Source organism: Alternaria novae-zelandiae (genome assembly GCF_023758075.1).
Source record: "Alternaria novae-zelandiae strain BMP 2774 chromosome Unknown scaffold_12, whole genome shotgun sequence".
Lineage (NCBI taxonomy): Eukaryota > Fungi > Ascomycota > Dothideomycetes > Pleosporales > Pleosporaceae > Alternaria > Alternaria novae-zelandiae.
Genome location: NW_026056972.1, coordinates 979508 through 1004623, shown reverse-complemented (window position 1 = coordinate 1004623; position 25116 = coordinate 979508). Strand labels below are relative to the sequence as shown.

At 51.7% G+C, this 25116-nt stretch overlaps 11 protein-coding genes across 11 annotated transcripts; 6 read left to right on the top strand and 5 right to left on the bottom strand.

Moving 5' to 3' along the window:
• Window positions 1–60: 60 nt before the first annotated feature.
• On the bottom strand, window positions 61–1110 carry J4E88_006451 (uncharacterized protein; the record flags this gene model as incomplete). Its single annotated transcript, XM_049400076.1, has 1 exon — window positions 61–1110. One exon carries the CDS (start codon window positions 1108–1110, stop codon window positions 61–63), a length of 1050 nt encoding a protein of 349 aa, XP_049254387.1.
• A 286-nt stretch (window positions 1111–1396) lies between these two features.
• Window positions 1397–3164, top strand: J4E88_006450 (uncharacterized protein; the record flags this gene model as incomplete). Its single annotated transcript, XM_049400075.1, has 3 exons — window positions 1397–1586; window positions 1632–3037; window positions 3090–3164. 3 exons carry the CDS (start codon window positions 1397–1399, stop codon window positions 3162–3164), a joined length of 1671 nt encoding a protein of 556 aa, XP_049254386.1.
• A 95-nt stretch (window positions 3165–3259) lies between these two features.
• Window positions 3260–4286, bottom strand: J4E88_006449 (uncharacterized protein; the record flags this gene model as incomplete). The annotated part of the gene is made up of 2 exons (XM_049400074.1): window positions 3260–3899; window positions 3952–4286. 2 exons carry the CDS (start codon window positions 4284–4286, stop codon window positions 3260–3262), a joined length of 975 nt encoding a protein of 324 aa, XP_049254385.1.
• A 2933-nt stretch (window positions 4287–7219) lies between these two features.
• Window positions 7220–8929, bottom strand: J4E88_006448 (uncharacterized protein; the record flags this gene model as incomplete). Its single annotated transcript, XM_049400073.1, has 4 exons — window positions 7220–7836; window positions 7884–8326; window positions 8373–8695; window positions 8747–8929. 4 exons carry the CDS (start codon window positions 8927–8929, stop codon window positions 7220–7222), a joined length of 1566 nt encoding a protein of 521 aa, XP_049254384.1.
• A 493-nt stretch (window positions 8930–9422) lies between these two features.
• Window positions 9423–13177, top strand: J4E88_006447 (putative NRPS-like protein biosynthetic cluster; the record flags this gene model as incomplete). The annotated part of the gene is made up of 3 exons (XM_049400072.1): window positions 9423–10059; window positions 10109–10505; window positions 10555–13177. The coding sequence occupies 3 exons, from the start codon at window positions 9423–9425 to the stop codon at window positions 13175–13177; spliced, it is 3657 nt and encodes a 1218-aa protein (XP_049254383.1).
• Window positions 13178–14559: 1382 nt separating this feature from the next.
• On the top strand, window positions 14560–16126 carry J4E88_006446 (uncharacterized protein; the record flags this gene model as incomplete). The annotated part of the gene is made up of 4 exons (XM_049400071.1): window positions 14560–14568; window positions 14600–15139; window positions 15190–16064; window positions 16120–16126. 4 exons carry the CDS (start codon window positions 14560–14562, stop codon window positions 16124–16126), a joined length of 1431 nt encoding a protein of 476 aa, XP_049254382.1.
• A 1277-nt stretch (window positions 16127–17403) lies between these two features.
• On the top strand, window positions 17404–20222 carry J4E88_006445 (uncharacterized protein; the record flags this gene model as incomplete). Its single annotated transcript, XM_049400070.1, has 4 exons — window positions 17404–18243; window positions 18542–18949; window positions 19304–19803; window positions 20204–20222. The coding sequence occupies 4 exons, from the start codon at window positions 17404–17406 to the stop codon at window positions 20220–20222; spliced, it is 1767 nt and encodes a 588-aa protein (XP_049254381.1).
• Window positions 20223–20990: 768 nt separating this feature from the next.
• Window positions 20991–21695, bottom strand: PTH3 (Imidazoleglycerol-phosphate dehydratase; the record flags this gene model as incomplete). The annotated part of the gene is made up of 1 exon (XM_049400069.1): window positions 20991–21695. The coding sequence occupies one exon, from the start codon at window positions 21693–21695 to the stop codon at window positions 20991–20993; it is 705 nt and encodes a 234-aa protein (XP_049254380.1).
• Window positions 21696–22029: 334 nt separating this feature from the next.
• On the top strand, window positions 22030–22578 carry RPC19 (RNA polymerase subunit AC19; the record flags this gene model as incomplete). The annotated part of the gene is made up of 4 exons (XM_049400068.1): window positions 22030–22134; window positions 22185–22276; window positions 22329–22405; window positions 22457–22578. 4 exons carry the CDS (start codon window positions 22030–22032, stop codon window positions 22576–22578), a joined length of 396 nt encoding a protein of 131 aa, XP_049254379.1.
• A 19-nt stretch (window positions 22579–22597) lies between these two features.
• On the bottom strand, window positions 22598–23432 carry J4E88_006442 (uncharacterized protein; the record flags this gene model as incomplete). Its single annotated transcript, XM_049400067.1, has 5 exons — window positions 22598–22642; window positions 22806–22913; window positions 22969–23115; window positions 23271–23332; window positions 23390–23432. The coding sequence occupies 5 exons, from the start codon at window positions 23430–23432 to the stop codon at window positions 22598–22600; spliced, it is 405 nt and encodes a 134-aa protein (XP_049254378.1).
• A 267-nt stretch (window positions 23433–23699) lies between these two features.
• CWF14 (G10 protein) lies at window positions 23700–24206 on the top strand (the record flags this gene model as incomplete). The annotated part of the gene is made up of 2 exons (XM_049400066.1): window positions 23700–24005; window positions 24063–24206. The coding sequence occupies 2 exons, from the start codon at window positions 23700–23702 to the stop codon at window positions 24204–24206; spliced, it is 450 nt and encodes a 149-aa protein (XP_049254377.1).
• Window positions 24207–25116: the final 910 nt, after the last annotated feature.

The following is a 25116-nucleotide window of genomic DNA, read 5'->3' as shown; positions in this document are numbered from 1 at the left end:
AATTGTGCCGCATGAATATATTGTCCATCGCCTCCGAATGCTAGTCTAGGTTGTAACATCTTATTGAAGCTCGCGTTTTTGCCCAATCGCTCGTGGCTCGTACATGGTTTCCACAAACTCTTCTAGCAAACCCTCACTTTCCGCATCTTGTCGAGTAGAAGAACCCGTCCCACTTCTGGCATTGCTTATCGGCAATGTAGAGTCGCCTATCGTCCTTTCTCCATCACCGAATGTTTTCTTGAAAACGCTGTCATAGCTGATCCACATGCCCGCAAAGACCATGGCACTGAGCTTCGCTAGCCACCAAGGCGACCTTCCCTTTTTATCCTGCAGCTTCCTCCCCATCGCAAAGATGAACGCGATAAACGGCATCCAGATACCCATGAAGATAGCCTTTCCCATTGCCTGCTTCTTGGTCGTGATGGTGTATGTGCGTATATTGTGTAGGTATTCCTGATACTCGTTTGGAAGATTACATTCGGCGGCGCCATCGGTTATGAGCTTGAGGTATCGTGCCGAGGGCTGCGCGTAGCTTGGGTCGGGGCGCTTCACGCGGTCGGTGGTTTGTACTCTGTTCTCGCTGTCGACAATGGGGGCGAAGAGCGTGTGCGCTTTGAAGGGCTTCGAATCGGGCGTGGTGGGAACCGTATCGGAGGGCGGTAGCACGTAGCAGTCAACCAAGATATCGTCGTAGGCGCTGCCTCCGCCTTCTGTCGCAATGATGTGCGCATAATCGGACAGCGTCACCTCGTATACAACGCCCACCAGGCCCTTGTGCCATCGGTCCTTGTGGTAGTCTTGCGCGTCCGGCACCCGCAGTGCTGTGTTGGCGAAGCAGGGCTCTTTGTAGGGGAAGCCAGGGAGGTCGAAGGTCAACCTCAGCGAGGGAACAAGTACGTTGACTTGTGAAAGCGGACGGATACCGCGCACGCCTCGGAAGGTTTCATTGCACAGGTTCGAGCCATATGCCAGGTACAGCACCGTTTTCGCCTTCTCTTGGGGTGTTGCAGACTGCTGCGACACGAGCTTCTCGGTGTCCAGCGGCGCGTCGGTGAGGGAGGCGTCTAGACGCGCCTGAGACGGCTGTGGTATGGCTTCAAAGATGGTCATGGTAGAATTTACTGTGTGGATGATCCATAGGTAGCGGCCGTATTCGCGTCTTCATATACTGCGCGTAGTTTCGGGCCGTGCCGATTTCGCTGGATGTTTCGTCCGGACCCTGTCTACATCATCGATTCTTGGATTTCTCATCTAACGCCGAGGGCCCGAGCACGACCCGGGAGCCTACAGTAAGCTGCCAACCCTCACACCGCACGAACAAAAGCAACCCAGCTGACTACAACGGACTAATCATCTCTATACTGTCGAAACATATGGGGCTTTGCTTCATTCAGTCATGTCGTATCCCTCGTACGCCATACTAGCGCTGATACCCGCTGTCGTGTGGCTGCTGTATCTCCAAGTAAGCCAATGGCGCTTCAAGCGATTCGCGCACATTCCCAGTAAGCTGTCATCGAGTTTTCTCTTTGGACATCTCGGCCATATCGCGGCGGAATACAAGAACATAAGTAGTACCGTTCATCCAGGTAGGATCCACAACCCTCTGCATGGTCACCACTGATAGCAGCCAGACTATGTTTTCGAAAACATATGGAAGGCTCAAGGCAGCCCGGAATACATGTTCTTCGATACGAGGCCTGTACAGCTTCCACTTCTCCTCATTGCGTCCCATGCGATGGCGGAGCAGGTCTCCAGAGCCAGCAAGACGCAGCAGTACAGCGTTACCAAATCTCCGACTGTTCAAGGGGGCATGGGTGACCTGATTGGGAGGTATTCCCTGATCAGCGAGAATGGCGAATCTTGGAGAGGGCTTCGCAAGACCTTCAATCCAGGCTTCGCGCCGCAGCACTTGCTTTCGTTGCTCCCTGTCATGGTTGACAAAACGCAAACGTTCATGAAAAAGCTGGACGCATTGGCAACCTCCGGTGCCGCGGCCGAGATGGACGGCTATTGCACTGATGTCACATTTGATATCATCGGCGGCTTAGTTACTAACATTGATTGCAAGGCCCAGGGCGACAGTGAACATGTCCATCCCATCGTCCGAAACTTCCGTACGCTGAAGAATGTATATGCTGGGGACAACGGTCTTATGGCATCCTGGTTGAACCCAGTAATGCGCGCCAAGAAATACATATACAGCCGACGACTGGACTCGGCTGTAAAGGCATGTGTCGTAGAGAAGTTTGCAGACATCAAATCAGCGCATCATACAAAGGAGAAGAAAGACCGATCGGTACTCGCGCTAGCGCTGGAAGGCACCGATGAACTGACCCCCTATGTCCTGCAAAGTACTGCGGATCAAGTCAAATCGTTTCTTTTTGCAGGTCACGATACCACCTCTATTCTCCTACAGAGATTGTTCTACGCCCTCTCTATACACCCGGATTGCCTTGCGAAGATCCGCGCGGAGCACGATACCGTTTTCGGTGACGCAGAACCACACGATGTATTCCTCAAACGGCCAGATGAGACCATGAAAGCGCTCAAATACACCTCTGCATGCATCAAAGAAGCTTTGCGACTTTGGCCCCCAGCAGCTTCCGCCCGAATGTCTCACAACAACTTCAAAGTACGCACCTCGGACGGAGAGGACGTGCTTGTCGACAATTGCGTCATATACATCTGCCATCATCTCATCCAACGAGATCCCAAAGTTTACGGAGAGACAGCAAATGAGTTCGTCCCAGAGCGCTGGGTCGGCGACTCGGATACAAGCAGCGCTTCTACTGAAGTCGACGGATCAAGTGCTGGCGAGAGCAAAATTCCCATCAGTGCGTGGAGACCTTTTGAGCGAGGACCCCGCAATTGCATTGGCCAGGAACTCGCCAACATGGAAGCCCGAGTCATTCTCGCATGTGTGATGAGACGATATGACTTTGTCAAGGTCGGGCTTGGAGAAGTTGAGACAGATGAAGCCGGTCGGCCTATCATGGACGAGATGGGCAAGTACAAAACAAAGTCCGAGTTGATTAACGTAAGCTATCTAGTAATTCATCGCAAAGAGTATGAGACTAACTTATCAATAGACGATGTCTATCACCTCACGCCCGATTGATAAGACCGTTATGCGTATCAAGTTCCGCGAGTCTGAGAAACAGTAAGCCACGATTTACGATTCTGATGCCTTGAAGCTTTGTCATTGGAACGTTTCGAAATGTATCAGGTTTGATGGCTTCATGAGAGTACATGTTTCTATCTACACTGTAAATTTTGTCTTGTTCTCCTCCGCACAATCTTCTGCGATTTTTCGTACCTCCCCTTCGCCTAGTTCTTCAAATATATCGAATCCCCATCGCGACTGCACGTTGAAACGCTTGTGTCTCTCCAGCCCGCTCAGCTCATCGAATGCATCTTTCGGTAGCTCTTTGACTTGCATGTTGCTCTTGATCCTGCTGGGTGTAACACTCTTAGGCAGCACCACAGTACCGCGCTGAATGCCCCAACTCGCAAGTAGCTGGCCGCCATCCATGCCCAGTCTTCGTCCTACGCTGCCCACAAGTTCGTCGTCGACCGTGCGTGGCTCTCCCGTCTGGTTGTTTCCGAGGGGTGAATAGGCTTCGATGAGAATACCTTTGCTCTTGCAGAAGTCGAATAAGGCAGGCTGTTGGAGGTATGGGTGTGCTTCGATCTGGTTTACCGCCGGCACAACGTCGGTCTTGGAAAGAAGATCACTGAGGCGATTGACGGTGAAGTTGGATACGCCGATAGCGCGTACCTTGCCAGTGTCGAGCAGCTTCTCCATGGCCTTGTAGGTTGTGGCAGGGTCGATGTCGGCAAGGTCAAAGACGCCACTGTCGCGCAGTGGGAACCACTTCCCCGTAGCACCGTTGAAGGCACTGTGTTCATGTTAGTACATCGTGCGTGCGGTGAGACAAGCGTTGAACATACACAGGCCAATGCATCAAGAACAAGTCCAGGTACTCGACACCAAGGTCCTGTAACGACTTATCGAGTGCTGCCTCTACATCTTCGGGTGCATGCTTGGTATTCCAGAGCTTGCCAGTGAGGAAGATGTCGGAGCGAGGGATACCGCTCCTCCTGATGCCATCACCCACTTCAGCTTCGTTGCGGTAGATGGCAGCGCAATCGATGTGACGGTAGCCTGCTTTGAGCGCTGTCTCGACGGCGCGCTCAACCTCGCCAGGCTTCGCTTGCCATGTGCCGAAGCCCACGGCCGGTATTTGCGCGCCTGTGTTGAGGGTGAAGTGTGTGGGGAGAGGCATGGTTGCTGTAGCGTGACGCGATACGGTAATGCCTAGGTGGAATCAGATGGGCGGGCTTCAGGACGGGTTCAGGGGTATGCAGTATAATGCAGAGATAGTGTGCGATGTCTTGACAGGACGAACTGCCATTTGGTTGATATATACATCCATAGTGAATCTTCCATGACTACCTAGGTACCGAAGGCGCGAGGCTGTCGGAACAAATTCGGAACCGGAGACGGAGAAGGCACCATCAAATGACCACACCAGGGCAAGGACAGGACCCAGCGGGATGCGTGGCACTGCATCCTGTGATGACCTCTAATTCGTGCAGTGGCTGGACTAAGGCATCCGGGTTCCGCCAAGTGCCTCGGGAACGCAATGGGGAGGTTGGCGAGCGGAGCTAAATTATCGGCACGGATTCTCGGAAACGTGCCCGCCTCTTTCTCCCTCCGCCATGTCAAACACACCCAGCAACACGGCAGTACCACAGAAGCGGAGCCTTGACGCCGCGCAGGGAACCAACAATACCAGGCAACGATTGGTGAAAGTCACGAGAGCATGCGACGTGTGCAAGGCGAGGAAGTCGAAGTGTTCCGGCGACCAGCCATGTGAGAGCTGTATCCGCCGGGGCCAGACATGCCAATACGAAGCCGCCTACCTGAGAGGCAAGGTAGTCTCCCCACGCCCTTCTGGTCCCGCCGTTGCTAGCCCTCAGCGCACCACGTCTGTTCCAGGCTATCCTCATGCTATACTCAGTGTCGCACCGAGTATGGCTGTAGGCAGCAATCATCGCGTTGGGGAGGAGACGGAGCCTCCTTCGCGAGCTTCCCCTGGGCTTGAGATCGCAGCTGGGCAATACTCCGACTCAACGTCTGGTCTCTCATTCTTGAGTCGCGCATGGCGGCGCATCTCCAACAAAGAAAGCAGTCAGGTCGTGATAGGCTCCAACGAAGACCGCCAGCTACTCATGAGTGCTGGTGACAAGCCCTTCCTGGAAAGTGGCCAACTGCAGATGCCATCCCTGGACCGTAGTCGCCAGCTTCTTCATCTATATTTTGATGTATGTATTGCGACGTATCGGCTGCTACACAGACCAACTGTTGAATGTTGGCTGGAAACTGTGTCTAAGAACGCAGAGCTCAACCAAACCCTCTTTCATGGTATGTATCACTCTGATTGAAGACCCTTTTTAATTTTACTTACAATACCTCTCGCTGTAGATATTGGTCGTGCTAAAACTGCAGTGGTCCTGTCTGTACTAGCCATTGCCTCGTTTCATGAAGAAAAGACGAGCAGCGAAAGTGGTCCTTCACCAGCACCTCAAGCCGACATGCAGTCACAGAGTGATATGCTCTTTTCTGAGGCGTCTCGACTTACACAATCCGAGACTGGTATTCCAAAGCTTGAGTCAGCTCAATGCAGGCTTATACAGGTCCTGTACCTTCTCATGTCATGTCGCTTCAACCAAGCGTGGTATACGTTTGGCCATGCCCTACAGATTATTTCAGCGTTGGGTTTGCATCGCAGAGACGATCGTAAACGTCAAGCGAATGCCGCCAAACGCGACTACATAGGTGAACAGTGTAGAAAGCGCACATTTTGGGTGGCTTATACGCTGGACAAATATCTCGGTGTCATATTCGGGCGGCCCAGACACTACCACGATGAAGATATCGACCAAGATTTCCCCGACGCTGTCAATGACGAAGAAATGACCAGCACCGGTCCAAACACTACGAACACAGACGACTGTCACATAGAATCGCTCGTGTATCATGCGCGGCTGGCACAAATTGCTGAAAAGATATCCCGAGAGGTGTATTCGATCAAACCAGTACGTTAGCACATCACACCCTCCAGCTCAACCTACTGATCAATCCCTTATCAGGTGCCGGATCAGGTCCGACTTGCAGCCTCTCATCGCCTCGGGGCAGAGTTGCGCCAGTGGAAAGCATCGCTACCACCCTTCCTTGGCGCCGTCAACCCTAGCAGTCTCATTCCTACGTTTCGACGGCAGGCAACGGCACTCAAACTGTCCTACTGTCATGCTGTAATTCTAGCCCATCGCCCGTTTCTCCTCAAGAATGCCAGGCGTAGCAATGTAGAGATGACTAGTCTTGCCCAAGACAGTCTCACAGAGTGCATTGCAGCGGCAAGATCAGTGTTAGAAGCAGTCAATCGTATGGCGCGGGAAGGTCGACTGTTTCATGCGTTTTGGTGGACCCACTACGTCTGTTTCTGTGCTTTGGTTGTGGTCTATGTGTGGGCAATTCAACAGAGTATCCATAACACGGCTTCAGCCGAGGATCCTCGCGGGATTCTAGATCAAGCCGAGAGCTGTTTGCAACATCTCGCTCAGGCAACAGCGTCGAACTCACCCTCGCGACGATACAGCATCATCCTGCAGGAACTCCGCACAGAAGCAAAGAGAAAAACAGCCATACCACATCGGGAGCCAGTACCAGCATCATCAGCTACGGTCAATGGCGGAATTCCACCGCCTTTGGTTGGAGACGCGATACAGGAACCGGATTTGCAAAACTGGCAGCCACTCTTTGGTAGCCCGATGGATATGACGACACCAGGGCTGCAGAACTTTCTCGATGACTGGCAGACAACTGACTGGCTTGACCTCGATGCCTCTGCTTTCGGTCCTTTTCCCGAAGTGGACGATATCTCAGCCTGGGTCAATAACGCATCGTAATGCTTTTGTGTTCCTGAAGTTCATGGACGCGAGATGGAAAATCCACGTTGACGTATACAATGAATCCAGAGTTATCACCCTGGTCAAGCAGAAAATGTGTGTACATTCAGGATGCACTTTAATATTAAGTTGACCCTTGACTACCCGCGGTCACTGAGCTCGCGATAAAGCTCCTTCCCGACACAGAAGTCGATTCTAAGACTTCCGCCGATACGAAACATTAGCAACCAAAGCCACAACGCCTGCTTTACAGAGTGTACCGGAATAACGGCGACTTGTCGCCCATGTTCAAGAGCTCCTCATCCGTGAACTTCGCCCGAATCTCGTCTTCGCTAAGCCTCGCCTTCTTCGTATTGCCCCACTTGTATGACAACTCCAGGAGAAATGCGACAATGAAGCCGGTCGCGCCGAACGCGAGCGACAGTCCGAAGCCAGTGTAGTACTTGGGCTTCTCGCTCTCCAGGTACATGTAACTGCCGATGACACCACCGATGTTACCGACGCAGATGTTGAAGGCAACGCCGATAGCACGGCGGGACGATGGAGCAAGGTTGTTGGCTGCCCAACTGCTTCCGGCCGGCTGAATGGGGTAGATGCCCATGCATGTCAGGATGATGGCAAAGAATGCCGGGCCGATATTGCCACCCAGATCGCCATCGAATGAGATGACTACGGCGTACCCGATGAAGATGAAAGAGAGAGGAATGGCAACGAACGGCAAACGCCAGTAAAACCTGTCCGAGAGCTTCGCAAAGAAGATGGAGCTCAAAGCACCAGCCACGTACGGTGGTACCGTCATCAGCTGGGCGTTAGTGTTGTTGAAACCCATACTCTTTGTGATGGTAGGCAAGGTGAACTTGGTCCCTACATACTGTTAGCCAGTGTCTGGTCGTGTTGCGAGTTAGACATACCATATGAGCATGCCGATATGCAAAGCAAGATGTATGCTTGCATATAGAGGCGCCAGTTGCATAGCACGGCTTTCAAGTCGCTCCACTTGAAGCCCTCTTTTTGCTCCTCTCCGAATCTTCCGCCGTCTTTGATGAATCGTTGGAGTTCGAGGAAGCGGATCTCGTCGGGTTTCAACCACCGTCCGCTCAACGCAGGAGAATCGATCAGGAGGAAGAAGCACGAGACACCGAGGGCGACGGTGACAATCCCCTCCAAGATGAATATCCATCTCCAGCCTTCGTAGCCCCCGACACCATCCATCTTGGCGATGGCCGCAGCAAGCAGACCACTGAATGCCCCGGATAATGCCGAAGCACAGTAGAAGTATGAGATCCTCGTCGCAAGGTCCTTTGGCATGTACCAGTAAGAGCAGAGATAGATCGCGCCTGGGAAGAATCCAGCTCTGTATCTCGTCAGCGCAGAAACAATGTGCTATGCCGCAAACTTACTCGAACACTCCGAGAAGAATACGGGTAATCAGTAAACCGACGAAGCCTTTTACCACGCCCATCATGGTCATGATGATACCCCAGCAGACGATGAGTATGCCGAGGTAGTAGGATGGACGCTTGAACTTCTTCAAGAGAATGTTGGATGGGACTTCGAGAAGGATGTACGGCACGAAGAACACCGATAACACGATGTTCCATTGCACGCCGTCAAGACCCAGATCTGTGACCATGCCCTCAATCTTCGCATTGCCAATGTTCGCTCGATCGATGTGGGAGATGAGATAAAGGACTGCAAGCATCGGCACCAAGCGAATGTCGACCTACGAATGATCAGCGGGTCACCCGACGTACAGCATCAGCGGTTTGCTTACCTTGTGGATCACTCTTTTCCTTTTCTCTTCCGTGTAGTTGATGTAAAAGTCCGCATCTTCAGGTGCCAGACCTAGAACTTGGAAGTTGTCGATCTTGACGATCTGATGCGGCTTGGGCGAATCGATGGAGTCTGCCTTTTCATCGATGTACTGGATTTCGTGTTTGTCCATTGATGGAGACATTGCGATGAATGGAAAAGAGGAATGAAGTATACCAGGTTGACGCGAAACCCGGGATGCGATGATTATCAGCAATGTCGGATGCCACAAGCTTTATACACATGACACTGATCGCGGCACACCATGTTGATGGCAGTGGGATTGCGGAGAAACATGTGGCACCCCGGTTTTTCGGTTTCCTGGAGAAAGCTAGTTGCGGGGAAAGTAGTTCTTGCACCAAGCCCGATCACGACAATCATCTAATCAGCTCAGACGCGGATGGTTTTCCGAAGCTAACAAGAATCCGGTCAAATCAAAAGTGTTTCCGCCCCTCGGATGTATGCAGGTATGCAAGTCTCCACCTCACCCCAACGTTGTGGTCGAAACCGGGGAACGCAGCTGCACAGGAAGAACCGACAGATAATAATTCGACGATTAGCATCGGTTTTGACCTCTCAAAGCACAGCCTCTCTTTCCTATCTCTTCGAGCAAGCCTTTGTTACAAGCCACAATCACCATGGCACCGGCGCAGATAGCTATACCTGCGCCACTACGGCCGTCAACACCACCATCTACAATCAGACATGCGCGAGACGACCTCCTTCAACCGGAAGAATCCTCGATAAAAACAGTCGATGCGCTCGTCCGGCATCGCGCGCGTCGTGATCCTCATGTCACCATCGTATCGTATCCGAGCTCTGGGGTTGACTTCGTGGATTACACCATGCAGCAGCTGGACGTCTTCGCGTACAGAGTAGCTCGACACTATCAGACCTTCATCCCTACAAGATCGAGTTCTGCGGAGACGCCAACCACAGTAGCCGTGCTCGGACCAAGTAATATGGACTACATTGTCTCGATGCTCGCGCTTACCAAACTCGGCCATACGGTACTTTTCCTTTCAACGCGTATATCCCAAGCAGCTATCGACTCTCTCATCACTACCACCGGAACCACCTATCTGCTGGCAGATTCACGATATGCGCGATCTGCAATCGACGCTCAGAGAGCCATACCAGGGTTGCAGATCGGCGAAATTGCCAGGCCTGACACTTACAACTTTCCTGTTGAAGTCCATGCAGACACCCGCCTTGACTACCAGCTCGACCATACAGTCGAAGCCTCAAACAACATCTACATCATACACTCCAGTGGTATGTTTTATCTAACAGTCTGTTGGTGTTTGAGCTAATGTGAAGAAAGGCTCTACCGGACTGCCGAAGCCAATATACCAGCCACAGCGAAGTGCAATCGCCAATTATGCCATTAGTATGGACATGAAAGCATTCATTACCCTTCCCCTGTATCATAATCACGGCATCTGCAACTTCTTCCGCGCGATATACAGCGGCAAATCCATCCATATCTACAACGCCGACCTGCCCCTGACCCAATCTTATCTGGCTACGATATTGAGGCAGCATAGATTTGAGATCTTCTATGGTGTGCCTTATGCGCTCAAGCTTCTCTCTGAGACAGATGAGGGGATCGAGCTATTGAAGCAACTCAAGATCGTCATGTACGGAGGGAGTGCCTGCCCAGACACGCTGGGCGACCTATTGGTGAACAGCGGGGTCAATCTTGTCGGCCACTATGGGGCGTAAGTTTCATGTGATCACTTACAGCAAAGCCAAGCTTACGATGAGCAGCACAGAAGTAGGCCAACTCATGACATCCTTCCGACCTGCCGACGATAAGGTATGGAACTACGTTCGCGAGTCGCCGAAATTATCGCCGTATCTTCGATGGGTATCACGCGGACCCAATCTCTACGAATGCACGGTCTTGCCGGGCTGGCCAGCGAAGGTCGCCTCGAACCTACCAGATGGCAGTTACGCCACGAAAGACCTGTTCGAACCGCACCCTACGATCGAGAAGGCATGGAAATACATTGCGCGTCTCGATGATACAATCGTATTGGTGAATGGCGAAAAGTTCAATCCAGTCATGATGGAAGGAACGATCCGGTCACATCGAGCTGTAACCGAGACGGTTGTCTTTGGTTCAGGTCGACCATACCTTGGCGTTCTTGTCGTCCCAGCAATCGAGGGCATGCCGGAATCGAAAGTCGTGGATGAGATCTGGCCCGTTATTGAGGCTGCGAATCAGACGGCCGAAGCGTACGCCAGGATATCCAGGGACATGGTTCAGATCCTACCGTATGGCTGTCAATTTCCACGTACCGACAAAGGCAGTGTGATAAGACAGCAATTCTACAAGCAATATGCCAAAGAAATTGACAACGCATATGATGCCGCCGCAACGGCTCAAGGAGATCTCAAAACATTGACTGTTCCGGAACTTGAGGACTTCTTACGTACTGTCCTGGCCAAACAGTTGACGCAGGCAGGGGAAGTCGGACGTACCACAGATTTCTTCTCGCTAGGTCTGGACTCGCTGCAATCGATCCAAATCCGGACGGAGATTCTCAAGAACGTTGACATCGGTGACAAGAAGCTCGGCCAGAATGTGGTATTTGACCATCCTTCTATTGCATCTCTCGCCGCACATCTCGACAGTCTTCGCACCGGGCAAGAAGAACAAGTTGTGTCGGTCACTGCGCAAATGCAAGACCTTATTGCTCAATACAGCAACTTCGAGCCCATTGCTAGACGTCAAGCTGCGCTTACTGGTGCGACCGGTTCGCTTGGCGCTCATGTTCTCGTACAACTGCTCCACCGCTCGGATATTGACACAGTTTACTGTCTTGTACGAGCGAAAGACTACAAGACCGCAGCTCGCCGGGTTCGAGAGTCTCTCATACAGCGAAAGTTGTACCACACCCTTTCGCTCTCCGGACGCAGGAAAATACAAGCCATACCTTCTGACTTGTCCGAGCCCCATCTCGGCTTAGACGATACGACGTATGCGCGTGTTGCTTCAGGTCTTACCAGTGTTATTCACTGCGCATGGAGCGTCAACTTTAACAAGAACCTGATGTCATTTGAGAAGGACTGCATTGCTGGTGTGCGTCACCTGATTGACCTCTGCCTGGCTTCATCATCAACCAAGCCGGCATCCTTCGACTTTTGTTCTTCGGTCAGTACCGTCGCACGATGCCCCGATATGCGCACGCCTGAGCGATTAGCCGAGCTTGACTGGGCTCAGAGCATGGGATATGCCCAGAGCAAATGTGTTGCCGAACACTTGTGCTTGGCGGCAGCGAAGGAGACCGGTGTCAAAGCGCGAATTCTACGTGTCGGTCAGATCGTCGCGGACACTGTTCATGGTGTGTGGAACTCAACTGAAGCAATACCGCTCATGATGCAGTCTGCTCTTACTGTCGGTGCGCTACCTCGACTGCAAGAATCCCCAAGCTGGACACCAGTCGATGTTATTGCGAAAGCCGTAACGGAGATCTCGCTCAGCGACGCTGGATCTGTAGTGGCGAATGTCACCAACGCAAAGACCTTCTCTTGGACCGACGATCTACTTCCTGCCCTTCGAGAAGCCGGCCTCCAATTTGATGAAGTTGAACCGAAGGAATGGGTGCGCAGGCTTCGCGAGTCCAATCAGGATGCCGTAGCGAACCCACCCATCAAGCTTGCTGACTTCTTCGCATCTAAGTACGACAAGGACGTTTTCGGTCCCTCGCGTACATATGATACCACTGTCGCCAGAGCTTTCTCGCCTTCTCTCGAGACAGCGCCTGTATTGGATGCAGCCTTTGTGAAGACATTTGTCAGACAATTCCAGAGTGCTGCCTGGCAGATACGTACTACTTTAGTCGCGAAGCCGATGAGACGCGTTGTCATTGTAGTTGCCGGGCCTTGTGGTAGCGGGAAAAGCACTGTCGCACGACGCCTCGGCACTCACTTCAAAGCACCTTGTATCGAGGGCGACGAACTACACACCGAAGAAGCCATCGTATCGATGGCTGCCGGTACTCCCCTCAATGACGTCGCTCGCGCCCCTTGGCTCGCGCGCGTTAGACAGCGAGCGCTCGATACAGTGACTAAGGAAGACCACGAGCGCGTATTCGTCTCCTGTTCGGCGTTGAAGAAGTCATATCGGGATCAGTTCCGGGGTTTGATGGATGAACAGATACGGGTTGTGTTTGTGGACTTGCAAGTCGAGCCGGAAGAGCTTGTGCGTCGAACGAAAGGAAGAGGTGGTCATTACATGAAAGACAATATGGTGGAGAGTCAGCTGGCCATCTGGGAGACGGCTGATGTATCAGAGACGGATGTGATACCTGTAGATGCTGGACAGTGCGTTGAGGAAGTTGTAGAGGAGATCTCCGGGTTATTGGAGGCGCTCGATGTCATGTGAACCGCACGCCGAGGTGGCGGAAGAGGTGGCGGGATCGTCTTTCGTTCCATACGTGTAAAGATAATAAATGAAGTGAACCAAATCCTCGGTTGTTCGCATGTTGCGATTTTGTAGACTCACCCCTCGTGAGCTAATGCAAGCGAGCGAGCAAGTTCAACGATGAATACAGAGTTACTTAGAAATGGAGGAAGTATTGCGTGCCGCCTGTAATGATCTCGTTTGTTCAAAGACGCAAGTCAAGGCAGTGAAAGCCGTCCGAAAGTAGACCCGTGCGAGCTCTACCACTGCGGCGCCCTGTACCCCTGAAAGCGACAGTTCGCAGCCGCTCATCCCCAGAACGCACAACCCCAAGGTGGAAAAGTATAACGAAAACATGACCGGGCGCGGCAAAAGTGAGGGGGAGTCCCTACGAAACAGTCGAGACCGTCCTAACTTTGTCCAAGATCCACGGCGTAAGGAACCTCAATGTCCTACGATACCGGATGACCGCCCCCCACATCCCCATTCAAATTCATTCTTTGGTAGTCCTCAAATCACATCAGGTCCAGCGTATTCTGGGTATGGCCAAGCTCCTGAGCCTGGTGCCTACGGTGCAACGCCTTTCCCTACAACACAGCCGTATGGGCAAGATTCTAGAGCTTCCTTTCCCCCTCAGCCAAGTTCAGGAGGTCAATTCGAACACCAAATCAGGTCTCGAAAGCCGAATCGACCGGAGAACATGTCGAAGTCGCCACGTCTGGTGTCGACTACCGTCGAATTACCTCAAGAGTCAAGTATGCGGTAAGTAACATTCTGAGAAAATTTGCTCGGAAGATATAATGACGACGCAGTAGTCCAATGTCAGGTATATCGACAGAAGAGACGCCAGAGCCTCGAGGCGAGTTCCCTAGTACACCTGCGTCTAATCAGTTTACCACGTTGGAGGAAGAATACGCAACCCTATACCACCAGCGTCATGAAATTGGTATGCGGATGGAGGAGATAAAGAGAAGCTTTACTGCGGAGGAGTACACTGCTTTGATGGCAAAGCTGGATCCGCAGAAACTTCCGACGCTCAAGCCATGGTCTGGTAATACTGATGGTTAAGCAAACGGTGTAGAATCCAGTCTGAAGAAGGTGAAAAGTCATTCCCACAGCAGCCTTTGATGGACTCGGTCCCTTAAGAATCCACAGTCTATGTCGTACTCAATTCGTACCGATGTGAGTGAATGCAGCTCTCGATAGCTAGGGAGGGCCTGTCTCTGCGAGCGTGTGTTTGAGATATTTCACTAGCCATCGAATACAGGCAGAGTTGATCGTAGCACTCCGGATGAGAGACTGCTGAAGCTCTTGTATCGCTACTTCGATTGATACTTGGATGGCGTGCCCTGATTACGACGAGGATGCAAGCCGTCCCTGAGACCCCTAATTGCGACAAGCGAGATGGTCCAAGCTCAATCCCGCGGCGGCGTGGTGGGTGGAGCTCCGAGCATCAACACGCCGAAGCCAGCCAATTCCCTGCCGACAACCGCTGTCCCCTTCCACGTCGCTGCCATGCTCTCTGGAATTCTCATCTTCAACCAAAAGGGTGAGAACCTCATCTTTCGCGCCTTCCGCAACGACTGCCGCCCGCGACTTGCCGATGTCTTCCGCATTCAGGTCATCTCCAACGCCCAAGTACGCTCGCCCATCCTCACCCTTGGCTCCACCACCTTTAGCCATGTCAAACACGAGAACATATACCTGGTCGCCGTGACCAAGAGCAATGCCAATGCTGCGCTCGTATTTGAGTTTCTGTACCGCTTGGTGGGATTAGGAAAGGCTTACTTCGGCAAGTTCGACGAGGAGGCCGTAAAGAACAACTTCGTACTGGTCTATGAGCTACTGGACGAGATTCTGGATTTTGGATACCCACAGAATACAGAGACAGACACGTTGAAGATGTACATTACAACTGAAGGTGTCAAGTCGGAAAGGGCAATGGTACGTCACATCGAGCGCGACCAGAGCAACAACAGCTGACAATATCACAGGAGGACTCCTCGAAGATCACAATGCAAGCAACTGGTGCCCTTTCCTGGCGGCGGGCCGATATCAAGTACCGCAAGAACGAAGCCTTCGTCGATGTTATCGAAGACGTCAACCTGCTCATGTCCGCGACGGGGACAGTACTGCGAGCCGACGTGAACGGACAGATCATAATGCGCGCATATCTCTCGGGCACACCCGAGTGCAAGTTCGGTCTCAACGACCGACTAACGCTGGGCGAAGATCATCTACAACAACCATCTGGAAATAAGGCAGGCGCGAAGGCTACAAGGGCAGCAGCGGGAAGTGTGACGTTGGAAGACTGCCAATTCCACCAGTGCGTGAAGCTGGGCAAGTTCGATGCGGACAGGATAATATCCTTTGTTCCGCCCGACGGCGAGTTCGAGCTGATGCGCTACCGAGCGACCGAGAACGTAAACCTGCCTTTCAAGGTGCATGCCATTGTCAACGAGGTTGGCAAAACCAAGGTCGAATACAGCATCGCCATTCGCGCCAACTATGGCTCCAAGCTTTTCGCGACAAACGTTGTCGTGCGGATACCAACACCCCTCAACACGGCGCGCATCACCGAGCGGACATCACAAGGCAAAGCCAAGTACGAGCCGGAGCACAACAACATCGTCTGGAAGATACCGAGATTCACAGGGCAAAGCGAGTTTGTGCTGAGTGCCGAGGCCAGCCTGACCAGCATGACCAACCAGAAGGCGTGGTCCCGACCACCGCTCAATCTGAGCTTCTCGTTGTTGATGTTCACGAGTTCGGGGCTACTTGTGCGATACCTGAAGGTGTTTGAGAAGAGCAACTACAGCAGTGTAAAGTGGGTGCGCTACATGACAAGAGCGGGTAATTATGAGATAAGGTATGTGTCTCCCGCTCCAGAATTCGATCACACCCATCTCATACATTTATTCCAGGTTTTGAGCATTATTATTCTGTACATTAGCCTGGATTCACACAGGTATTATTGCATTGCAGGCGTCATTGAGCCACTAAAGATATCCTTGAGCACAATGAAAGTACAACATCAGCTTTTTGAGTATCGTTCCATCCGTGACCAGAAGCTCAGGCTGATCGTTAAACGGACCAGCCACGGTTCTCTAAGCCTTGATAACCTTTCTACCGTCTTCACTTCCGACACCACGCGCGCGAGAGTCTATGTCGAAGTACGAACTCTCGATATGGAGTCTTTAAACCCCATACCAGGTGGTTATAAGGGTAAACTTCCTCAGAAGCATTGGAGATACCGTGTTCGTTTGACGCGGCTTCTATTCCGGGTCTCATTCGGGCTAGCGCAGGCCGACTGGTCCTTCCACATAGTCCTGCCTGCAACCTCGAGGCGCGTCGCATCGCAGCGTCCCCTTTTCTCCTATCTCCACTTTCGAAGCCGCATGGACACACAGCGCGCCTTCTGCAGACACTAGGCGTTAACGCATTTGGAGAAGTCGCGTGTATGATGACACCGCCAGTAACACGTCTCCCCGCATGCACGATTGATGCTGCGACGCGCAGCACATGCACCAATAAATGGACCTCATCTTTCTGTGGTCCCGCTTTCGCCATGGGAAACCGATGGACGCTGGTCAAATTATCTTGCTACGTTTGCGCAACTTCATGCTGCCACTTACTTCCCAATTTGACTGTGGATATGCATCAAATTCGAAGAAGGGGTTCGACTCTCTTGCTGGATCCGCGTACAGATTTGTGAGGGATAGAGGCCTAAACAAACATCATTCCGAGGATTTCATTCAGAAGTACCAATCGGTAGTATCTCGGTGTCGCTATCCAATGAAGTACCCCAGTCCCGTCAATCAAGCAGCTCGTATTGATTGATGCGATACTCGAATAAGAGGGTACATCAAGTTATCAGCATCTCTGATCTCACCACAATACGACCAGGAACCACGAAGCTAACAGTAAATTGCGTAGCGGTACAGGTCAGGAAATACGAACCTATCTATATTATGTGGCAGGCCGGACGACAATGCAGCTTGCAAGGATTGTTGCCGTATCATAACGCTTGATGTGCCGACCCCTCATGCTGTGCCGCAGCCACAATCTCAACCGCTGATCAGCTGTCATGTGAGTAGCAAGAGTACATCTATCATTCCAGTGGGACATTCCTGGCAGACACCGGCACATTCACAAAACAACTCCATTGTTCTCACGATCTCTGAACAAGATTTTACTATCGCTTCTCCATGGAGGGTGTGGCTGCCTTCTCTTTGGCATGTAATGTTATACAAATTGCCGAACTCTCTCGAAAGATCATCGCAACCGCAAAGGAGATCCAAACTTCTCGCAGCGGCTTACCGAAAGACCACGAAGATCTACGTACAGCCGTGGAGATCCTACGTCGAGATGTTGCGGACCTGCAGCAAAATCACAACGGCGATATTATCCAGAGTCTCGCTGTTCAAAGCGAGGTCGCTATAAACGAGCACATAGCTCTCTTGGATTCGCTTCGACTGAAGGGTCCCCGTACCTTCCTTCATGCCTCGGCTGCAGCATTCAAAGCACGGCGCAAGCAGCGCCAGCTGTACGAGTCTCAGGCGAAGGTTGACCGACTATCAGAAGAGCTCAAGGCGCACATTATCATGACCCACATCCCGAACATAGATCGCAATGTGGACCACCTTGGCGATAAGATAGCGTCACACAATTTCTCCATCGACCATGACATGAAGATCATCGAGCAGCACCTGAGTAGGGTTCGCAAAGTAACTGAAAACAACTCGAACACCGCGAACACTACAGCAGAGCTCGTGGTAGAGTTACAGCGATGGCTCAAAGATCAACAAGATTCCCAGGCGAATAGGCAATGTCTACACGCACTCTATTCCTCAGAACTCAGGAGTAGAGCCGATCAAGTAAAGCGAGCGCATAAAGACACGTTTAGTTGGATCTTCGATGGGGCTGGAGACCTGTTTGGATCTGTTCACAAAAACAAGTTCAAGAACTGGTTACGGCTGGACGATGCTAACAGAAACGTGTTCTGGGTGTACGGAAAACCTGGTGCGGGGAAAAGTACTTTGATTAAGGTAAGTTCTTGAACATATCGAATGTCCGGTTCGTACACTAACTTCATATCCTCGCATCGGTCAGTTCATTGCTACTCACCCGGATCTGAGATTGCATTGTCAATCCTGGCTGGGATCGCGCTCATTGCTCGTCATCGACTGTTACCTCTGGAGACAAGGAACGATTCTGCAACGGTCATTCAGGGGATTGTTGCAATCAATACTCTACCAGGCTCTTAAGGAATGCCCTCAGCTCATCCCGAAAGTCTTTCCACGACGCGAGTGGACGCACGCCGGGACAGATTTTCAATTTCCACAGGACGTCTTGTGGAACGGCTGCCAGAATCTTTTCAACTTGGCGCCTAGCTTCAACATATTTATGTTGTTCATCATCGATGGCCTCGACGAATTTGACGACCGTGCAGAGATACGTAAAAATTCGGCGCCAGATGTACAAGACTTACTACGTCTGCTTCGCGCTATGCAGGCAAGTCCTTCAGCAAAGCTTTGCGTGGCTAGTCGACCCCTAAATGAGTTTGAGATACATTTGGGAAAGGATAGAGACTTCTGCATACCCATACACGACTTGACCTCAGAGGACATCAAAACATATACCGAAGACACGCTGAGCGAACACCCTGCGTTTGCGCAACTCGTATCACAGGATTCTGGCTATGCAACTCTCATTGCCAATATCACCTCCGCTGCGGAAGGAGTCTTCCTTTGGGTCTACCTCGCATGCAATTCTTTGCTCAACGGGTTGGCTAACGCGGACCGTGTTTCTGACCTCCAAGGGCGGCTGATGCGTCTTCCCCGCGAACTGGATGAAATGTACATGCACATACTGTCAACTATTGAGCCTGAGTATCGCAGAAACACCGCTCGCTCACTCTTACTATGTACAATGCCCGGCCGGGACGAACTTCTTACACACCATTACTTGGACGATGAAAGTCGCAAACAGATATTAAACGCCCCAAGCCTTCAACAGTTCATGAAAGGTGAAGACATGGTATTATTTGCGGCCACAGTTCGTAAAAGATTCAACGCGCGCAGTAGAGGACTGTTAGAATGCCGACAGTGCTTTGCGAGCGATGCGTTCCATGGATCCCAGCACGAGATCGAGATGTCAAAGCTGAGCCACGAACGTGTCAGACTAGCACACAGATCTATGGCAGAACTCCTTGACAGAAATGATATGAGACACCAGATCATGACCGAAGCCGGTATGGCATTCGAAATGCCTGAGCTTTGTGCCCAAGCATCGATCGCCGCTCTCAAGGCAGAGGCATCTATCGCATGGACGCTTGGTTCGATTCAAGATATCGGCATTCACTTCGGGAAGCAAGGTCCAATGGATGTGAAACACAAGCTCTGCACTTTACTGCAATATTTAGTGCCAATTGTGGAACAGACAGAGGAAGAGCAGATGAAAGCACACTGGTCCAAACTTGACGATTTCCTTAATTTGCCACTCACACAGGAGATGAATCTCAAGGCTATCATCATGGGATTTGTCTCTAAAGAGTTTAATCCCGACATTTTCGCCGTGGCCATCGCCTATTCCGCATCCAAGTATGTGTCGCTTATGTTGCGGCAGAATCCGGACCTGGCCACGGACAGAACAAAAGCCTGGCCACCTCTGCTAGTGTCTCTACTCTGGAGTTTTTCGACGAACCCGTCATCAGTTCATCAACGTGTTCAAGTGTTGAGAGTGCTACTCGAGCATGGCGCTGATCTGAATGAACCTTTCCAAGGCACAACCCCATGGAGGTGCTTTTTGGAGAACTTGCTCCTTTGGCATCTCTTCAATCCTTACCCGTATCAAGCTGAATACCAACATATAATAGCTCTGCTCGTTCAGTATGGACCCGATATACATGTTACTTGGGATTGGCTTTGCTATGCTTCGGACGGGCGCACTAAGAAGGATAATCGAGTCATTCCTTCATTCACATGTACTGGAACAGGCTATCAACAGGAAGCACCAGATGGTGTAACTGTGACTTTCCAACTTAGCGCTGCGGCGGTTTTATTCTATCTACTCACAGGGTTGGAGTGTCCAGACAGTGTGAAAACATGGGTATCGGACTGGCTACCATCAGTACCCTGGCATGAACAGGTTGCAGTGGTCTTGTATAGACAAGGCTTTCGCAACCTTTAAGCTACCATAATAGGGAGCGCGATAGAGGTTTCTCGACAGCATGACGCATGATTTCGAATGGCAGAAATCAAGACTGGCTTCGCTCTTGAATGAACTTCAGTGAGGATAAGGAGACAATGTTTGGCGTAACAACTGGGTTACTGATAGTCCAACTTTTCGAATGTAGTTGTGGCCTTCTCAATACATGTACGGACTGTAAAAGCTTTCATGATGCAGCACAGGTTGTAGCAGATACAGTACGGTATAAAGATACTGCCGAGCGTCAAGTCGGTGTGCATGTGCATGCTATACGCTATACGATAAGTATCAAACTTCACAGTCTTCACAGCACCTTCGCCTACAAGAGCTGGGGAGTGGAATCTGAACCCCCAGTTCCAGAATCTTGCAGCGTCGATACGTGGCTGTAGCATAGGGACTGTAGAGCACGGTGATGATAGGTTCAGTCGGGTAATGACTCACCAACCCAATGATGTACGTATTAGTACACGGATAGATGGACATGGCGGCAATTACAGCTCTTTTGTACAGTTGGTAATAGCTTGTGTGGCTTCACGGCATGGTTCCAGGGTTACGCTGACAAATTTCTTTCATGGCCTGCCTAATTTCAATACAGCACGCCCTTTGTACTCCTAACCTCACCCTCCCACTGCTTCACCACTGTTGTCGCGTGCCTGATAGCGACCGCAAGCGCCTTGAAGGCACTCTCTGCCCTGTGGTGATCGTTGTCACCGCGTATGCAGTCAACATGGAGGGTGGTGCCCGACGCCTGCGCAAAGCTTTGGAGGCAGTGCGGGATCATCTCGCAGCTCAGATCGCCAATCTTCTCCCGCTTAAGACCCAGCTCGATGATGCTGTATGGCCTGTTCGATAGGTCGATGACAGCGCGTGACAGTGCCTCGTCGAGCGGTGCGTATGCGTGTCCGAAGCGTGCCAGACCCGTGCTTCCCTGTAGCGCATTCTTGAAGGCGGTGCCTAGCGCCAAGAAGGTATCCTCGCTCGTGTGGTGGTCGTCAATGTGCAGGTCGCCCTTGCACCGTATGCGCAGACTCCAGCCAGCGTGCTTGGCCATGGCGTGGATCATGTGGTCGAGGAAGCCGATGCCGGTGTCGACGGAGATCTCCTGGGATGTCGACTTCTGGGTAGCGTGATCCTTGTCTACCTTCTCGCCATCGCCATTGAGACTCTTCTTGTCGTAGGCCGCCCAGAAGTCGCTGTGCTCGTAGGGTGAGAGGTCGCCGCCATCGATGTTTATCGAGACCTGGATCTTCGTCTCGTTCGTATCGCGGTTGAGGCAGCAGGCGCGCGGCATGGTGGCGGTCGTGTGCGTAAGATTGACCTCGGCTGGCTTCGGGGGTGTTGGGAGCTGGTAAAGCAGTCAATGGTGGATGGCAAAGTCGAGAGACAAAAAGTTGAAGCGGATGCAGAGGGGCTTCCCCACGCCCCACGTCATGGCGCCAAGCAATATAGGGCTGGAAAAGTCTGGCCAACCAACGAATCGCCGAACCAAAGTCCGCCCCAAAATTTTGATATCGCAAAGTCACGTCTCGAACACAGAATCGTCATTCAGACGCAGTCACATAAACGCATTATCTCTCGACCGACATCCGCTATTCATTAAGTTAAGAGCAAGGAACAAGGCCAAAATGCCAGGCGCAACAGAAGAACCCACGCAGGTCCCAATCTTGGATCCTACCTCCGAGAACAACGAGGAGATTGATCCGGCGATCGATCGCGACAGGATCAGAGTCGTACGTACGATTTGAATGATAGAGAGAAACACGTATCTAATTTGTCTTAGCTATCCGGTGCGACGGAGACGGCAGCATCTTTCCAATTTGATGGCGAGGACCACACGCTAGGCAACGCGCTGAGATACATCATCCACAAGAAGTAAGCCAAAACTCTCAGCGCATAGATGAGTAAACAGCTAATGGCTCCATAGCCCCGATGTCGAGTTCTGTGGTTACTCCATTCCGCATCCTTCAGAAGCCAAGATGAACTTGCGCATCCAGACATACGGTAGGTCACGCATGCGCGGCTAAATTGATTCCACGGCTAACACTTCACTAGATGGTGTCAGCGTATACACCGTGCTGGAGAAGGGCCTTGAAGACCTCATGGCCATGTGTGATGTCGTCGAGCAGAAGTTCACAATTGCACGCGATGACTTTGTGAACAAGATGGAAGAGTAGGTCCGTAACGCGCCTATAGTTACGAGAGTATTGCATTGCTGGCGTTCAAGGATAGCATGGTCAACTGGCGAAAGGAAAGGAAAATGGTATTGTCTTCAGCTATATACACCGAATTTTGTTCTTGATTGTCCCCAGACTTTGGTAGTAATGGACAAATCAGTTGCGACCCTATACATGCGCATTAGCATATGATTCCGCGAGAGTATTAACGCAAAGAGTGAGCGTACCTCCAAGAAGCCGTTGATGAAGTTGCTTGGTAGCCGGGCCTTGGGATCCTCTTCCGCGCGGAAGTATTTGAGAACGTGTGACAATTGTTTCCAGAAGTTGAGTGTTTCCTGTACGATTATCAGTACCTTCCCCACTATCAAAGCGTGTTGGTCCGTGGTGTACCTGGAACTCCTGATGACTGTTGAACAGCAGTACATCTACCGTTTTGAGTTGATTCACGTATCGATGCCGCTCGAATTCCTGCCGCATTTTCGTTCGAAGCGTAGATACGGGCATGTTCAGCGAGTACATGGTCTGGATTTCGGGAGCCTGTAGAGTTATTGTCAGCCCAGGTTCCAGGTCCTGTTGCCCGCTTCTCCGCATCCCACGCTTTCCCTCCCACATTCCAGCTCTTTCCGTACACATGCTGTATCCAGACCCCAAATTCCTTTCAAAAGACTTGTAATCTCCGGGAGTTAACGTACCGACCGGAGCCAGTCCCGGTAGCTGTGAATGACCCTCTTCTTCGCATCAGTCCAGTTGACCGCTGTGCCCGCGTTAGCCTTTCCATTCTCCCAATGTTCCGTGAGCGTGTTCGACTAACAGGAGCGCGTGCGCTGAGCGAGGTAGGTGGGGTTGATGACCATGTTGGCGGTGTTGGGGAGCTTCCAGTCGTCTTGAAGCCGGAGCTGGAGTGACGATGCGGCTCGCGGGAGTGGAATGCCAAGACCTGGCGTTAGCGCGGATTTTACTCCCGGCGCAGTCGCAAAGTTATCGAAGGCTTCTCTCTTGAATCCACAAATACCCTCAACATCTTTACAGCATACTCCAAGCTCGACCGCATCTGTCGCCATAATCGATATTTTACCTCGCGCCAAATTCGCAGACTTCGGCCTACCACAACCAGCTCAGCCATGCCTCCAGTCCGTACCGCACGCGCTTCGCGCAAGGCCCCGCCGGAGGGCTTCGATGACATCGAGGACACCCTCCTAGAATTCCAGAACAAGATGAAGGACGCCGAGAACGCGTCGCACGAGGGCAAGAAGAAGTACGAAATGACGTGGCCCATCTTCCAAATCACCCACCAACGCTCGCGCTACATCTACGACCTATACTACGAGAAGGAGGCCATCAGCAAGCAGCTCTACGACTATTTGCTTAAGAACGGCTATGCAGATGCCATGTTGATCGCCAAGTGGAAGAAGCAAGGCTATGAGAAGGTAAGTCCATTCCACACAGGCAACCTCCTAGCTCGAATGAAACTAACTCGTGAGTAGCTATGCTGCACGCGCTGCATCCAGACCAAGGAGACAAACTTCCGCTCGACCTGCATTTGCCGTGTCCCCAGGGATCAGCTCAAAGAGAACCAGGAGATCCAATGCGTAAACTGCGGCTGCAGAGGGTGCGCCTCTAGCGACTGAGCAGTATGACAACGAGAAACTGCGAGGACAGACCCATACTCTGATTAATAGGGATAGACGCTGTCTACACTCTACGGATACTGCCAGGGAGGATGCGAAGAAGCGCAATCAAGCGCGCACGACAGAACCAAGTGCAGTCAGCAGGTAGACTGCCACGAGATGCTGAAGTTGGCTGCTCATACCGAATGGGCCGCTAAGATGAGTTTGAGAACACGGTCACAACAAAAGCATAGGGTGTGTCTATTGACCAGAACATAATAATTCAAATGTTAACTTGTATACAGAGAAAAGTGAGTGAATGATGGTGTCCCCAACCTGGACGCCTGCAACCTGTGGGTATACTTGAACCATTACGCAAGTCGTCCAGTCGTAAGGGAAGACCCAGTCTATGTTTGATATCCGCCTGCCCGCAACCCATTAACCAAAACGCCTCTCCAGCAACTCAGAAGGCCGAGCTTGCGTCGCTCATCCGCTTGTAATTGGAATTGGTACTACGTTGTGATGATCTCCGGCTCATATCCCGACCAAATCGCGATTCCGGTAGGGAATCCAAAATGCCCTGCCGCCGAACCCAAGCTGTCGGTGGTGGAGAGGGCCATAGTTCTGATATTTCAGATCCCAAACTCCTCCTGGCCAATTCGCTGTGTGTTAGTCGGAATGGGCTAGCCCCATCAATTGGCGAGTCTCGACCGGAGCGACCCTTCTCCGATATGCTGCGCGCGGGTGTCTTTGGTGTCGCGCCATCATCCTCTTGGTCTTGATTCACCATTCGAATGTACTCTCTGCTTTGACCGAGAACCTGGGCTTCTCTGTGCCGGCCGTCAGAGACATGAGTGCTGAATGCGGACATGTTGAAAATCTTGCTTCCTCTTCGGGTGCTGTCTAATGACGGCAAACGTATCATGTAGTC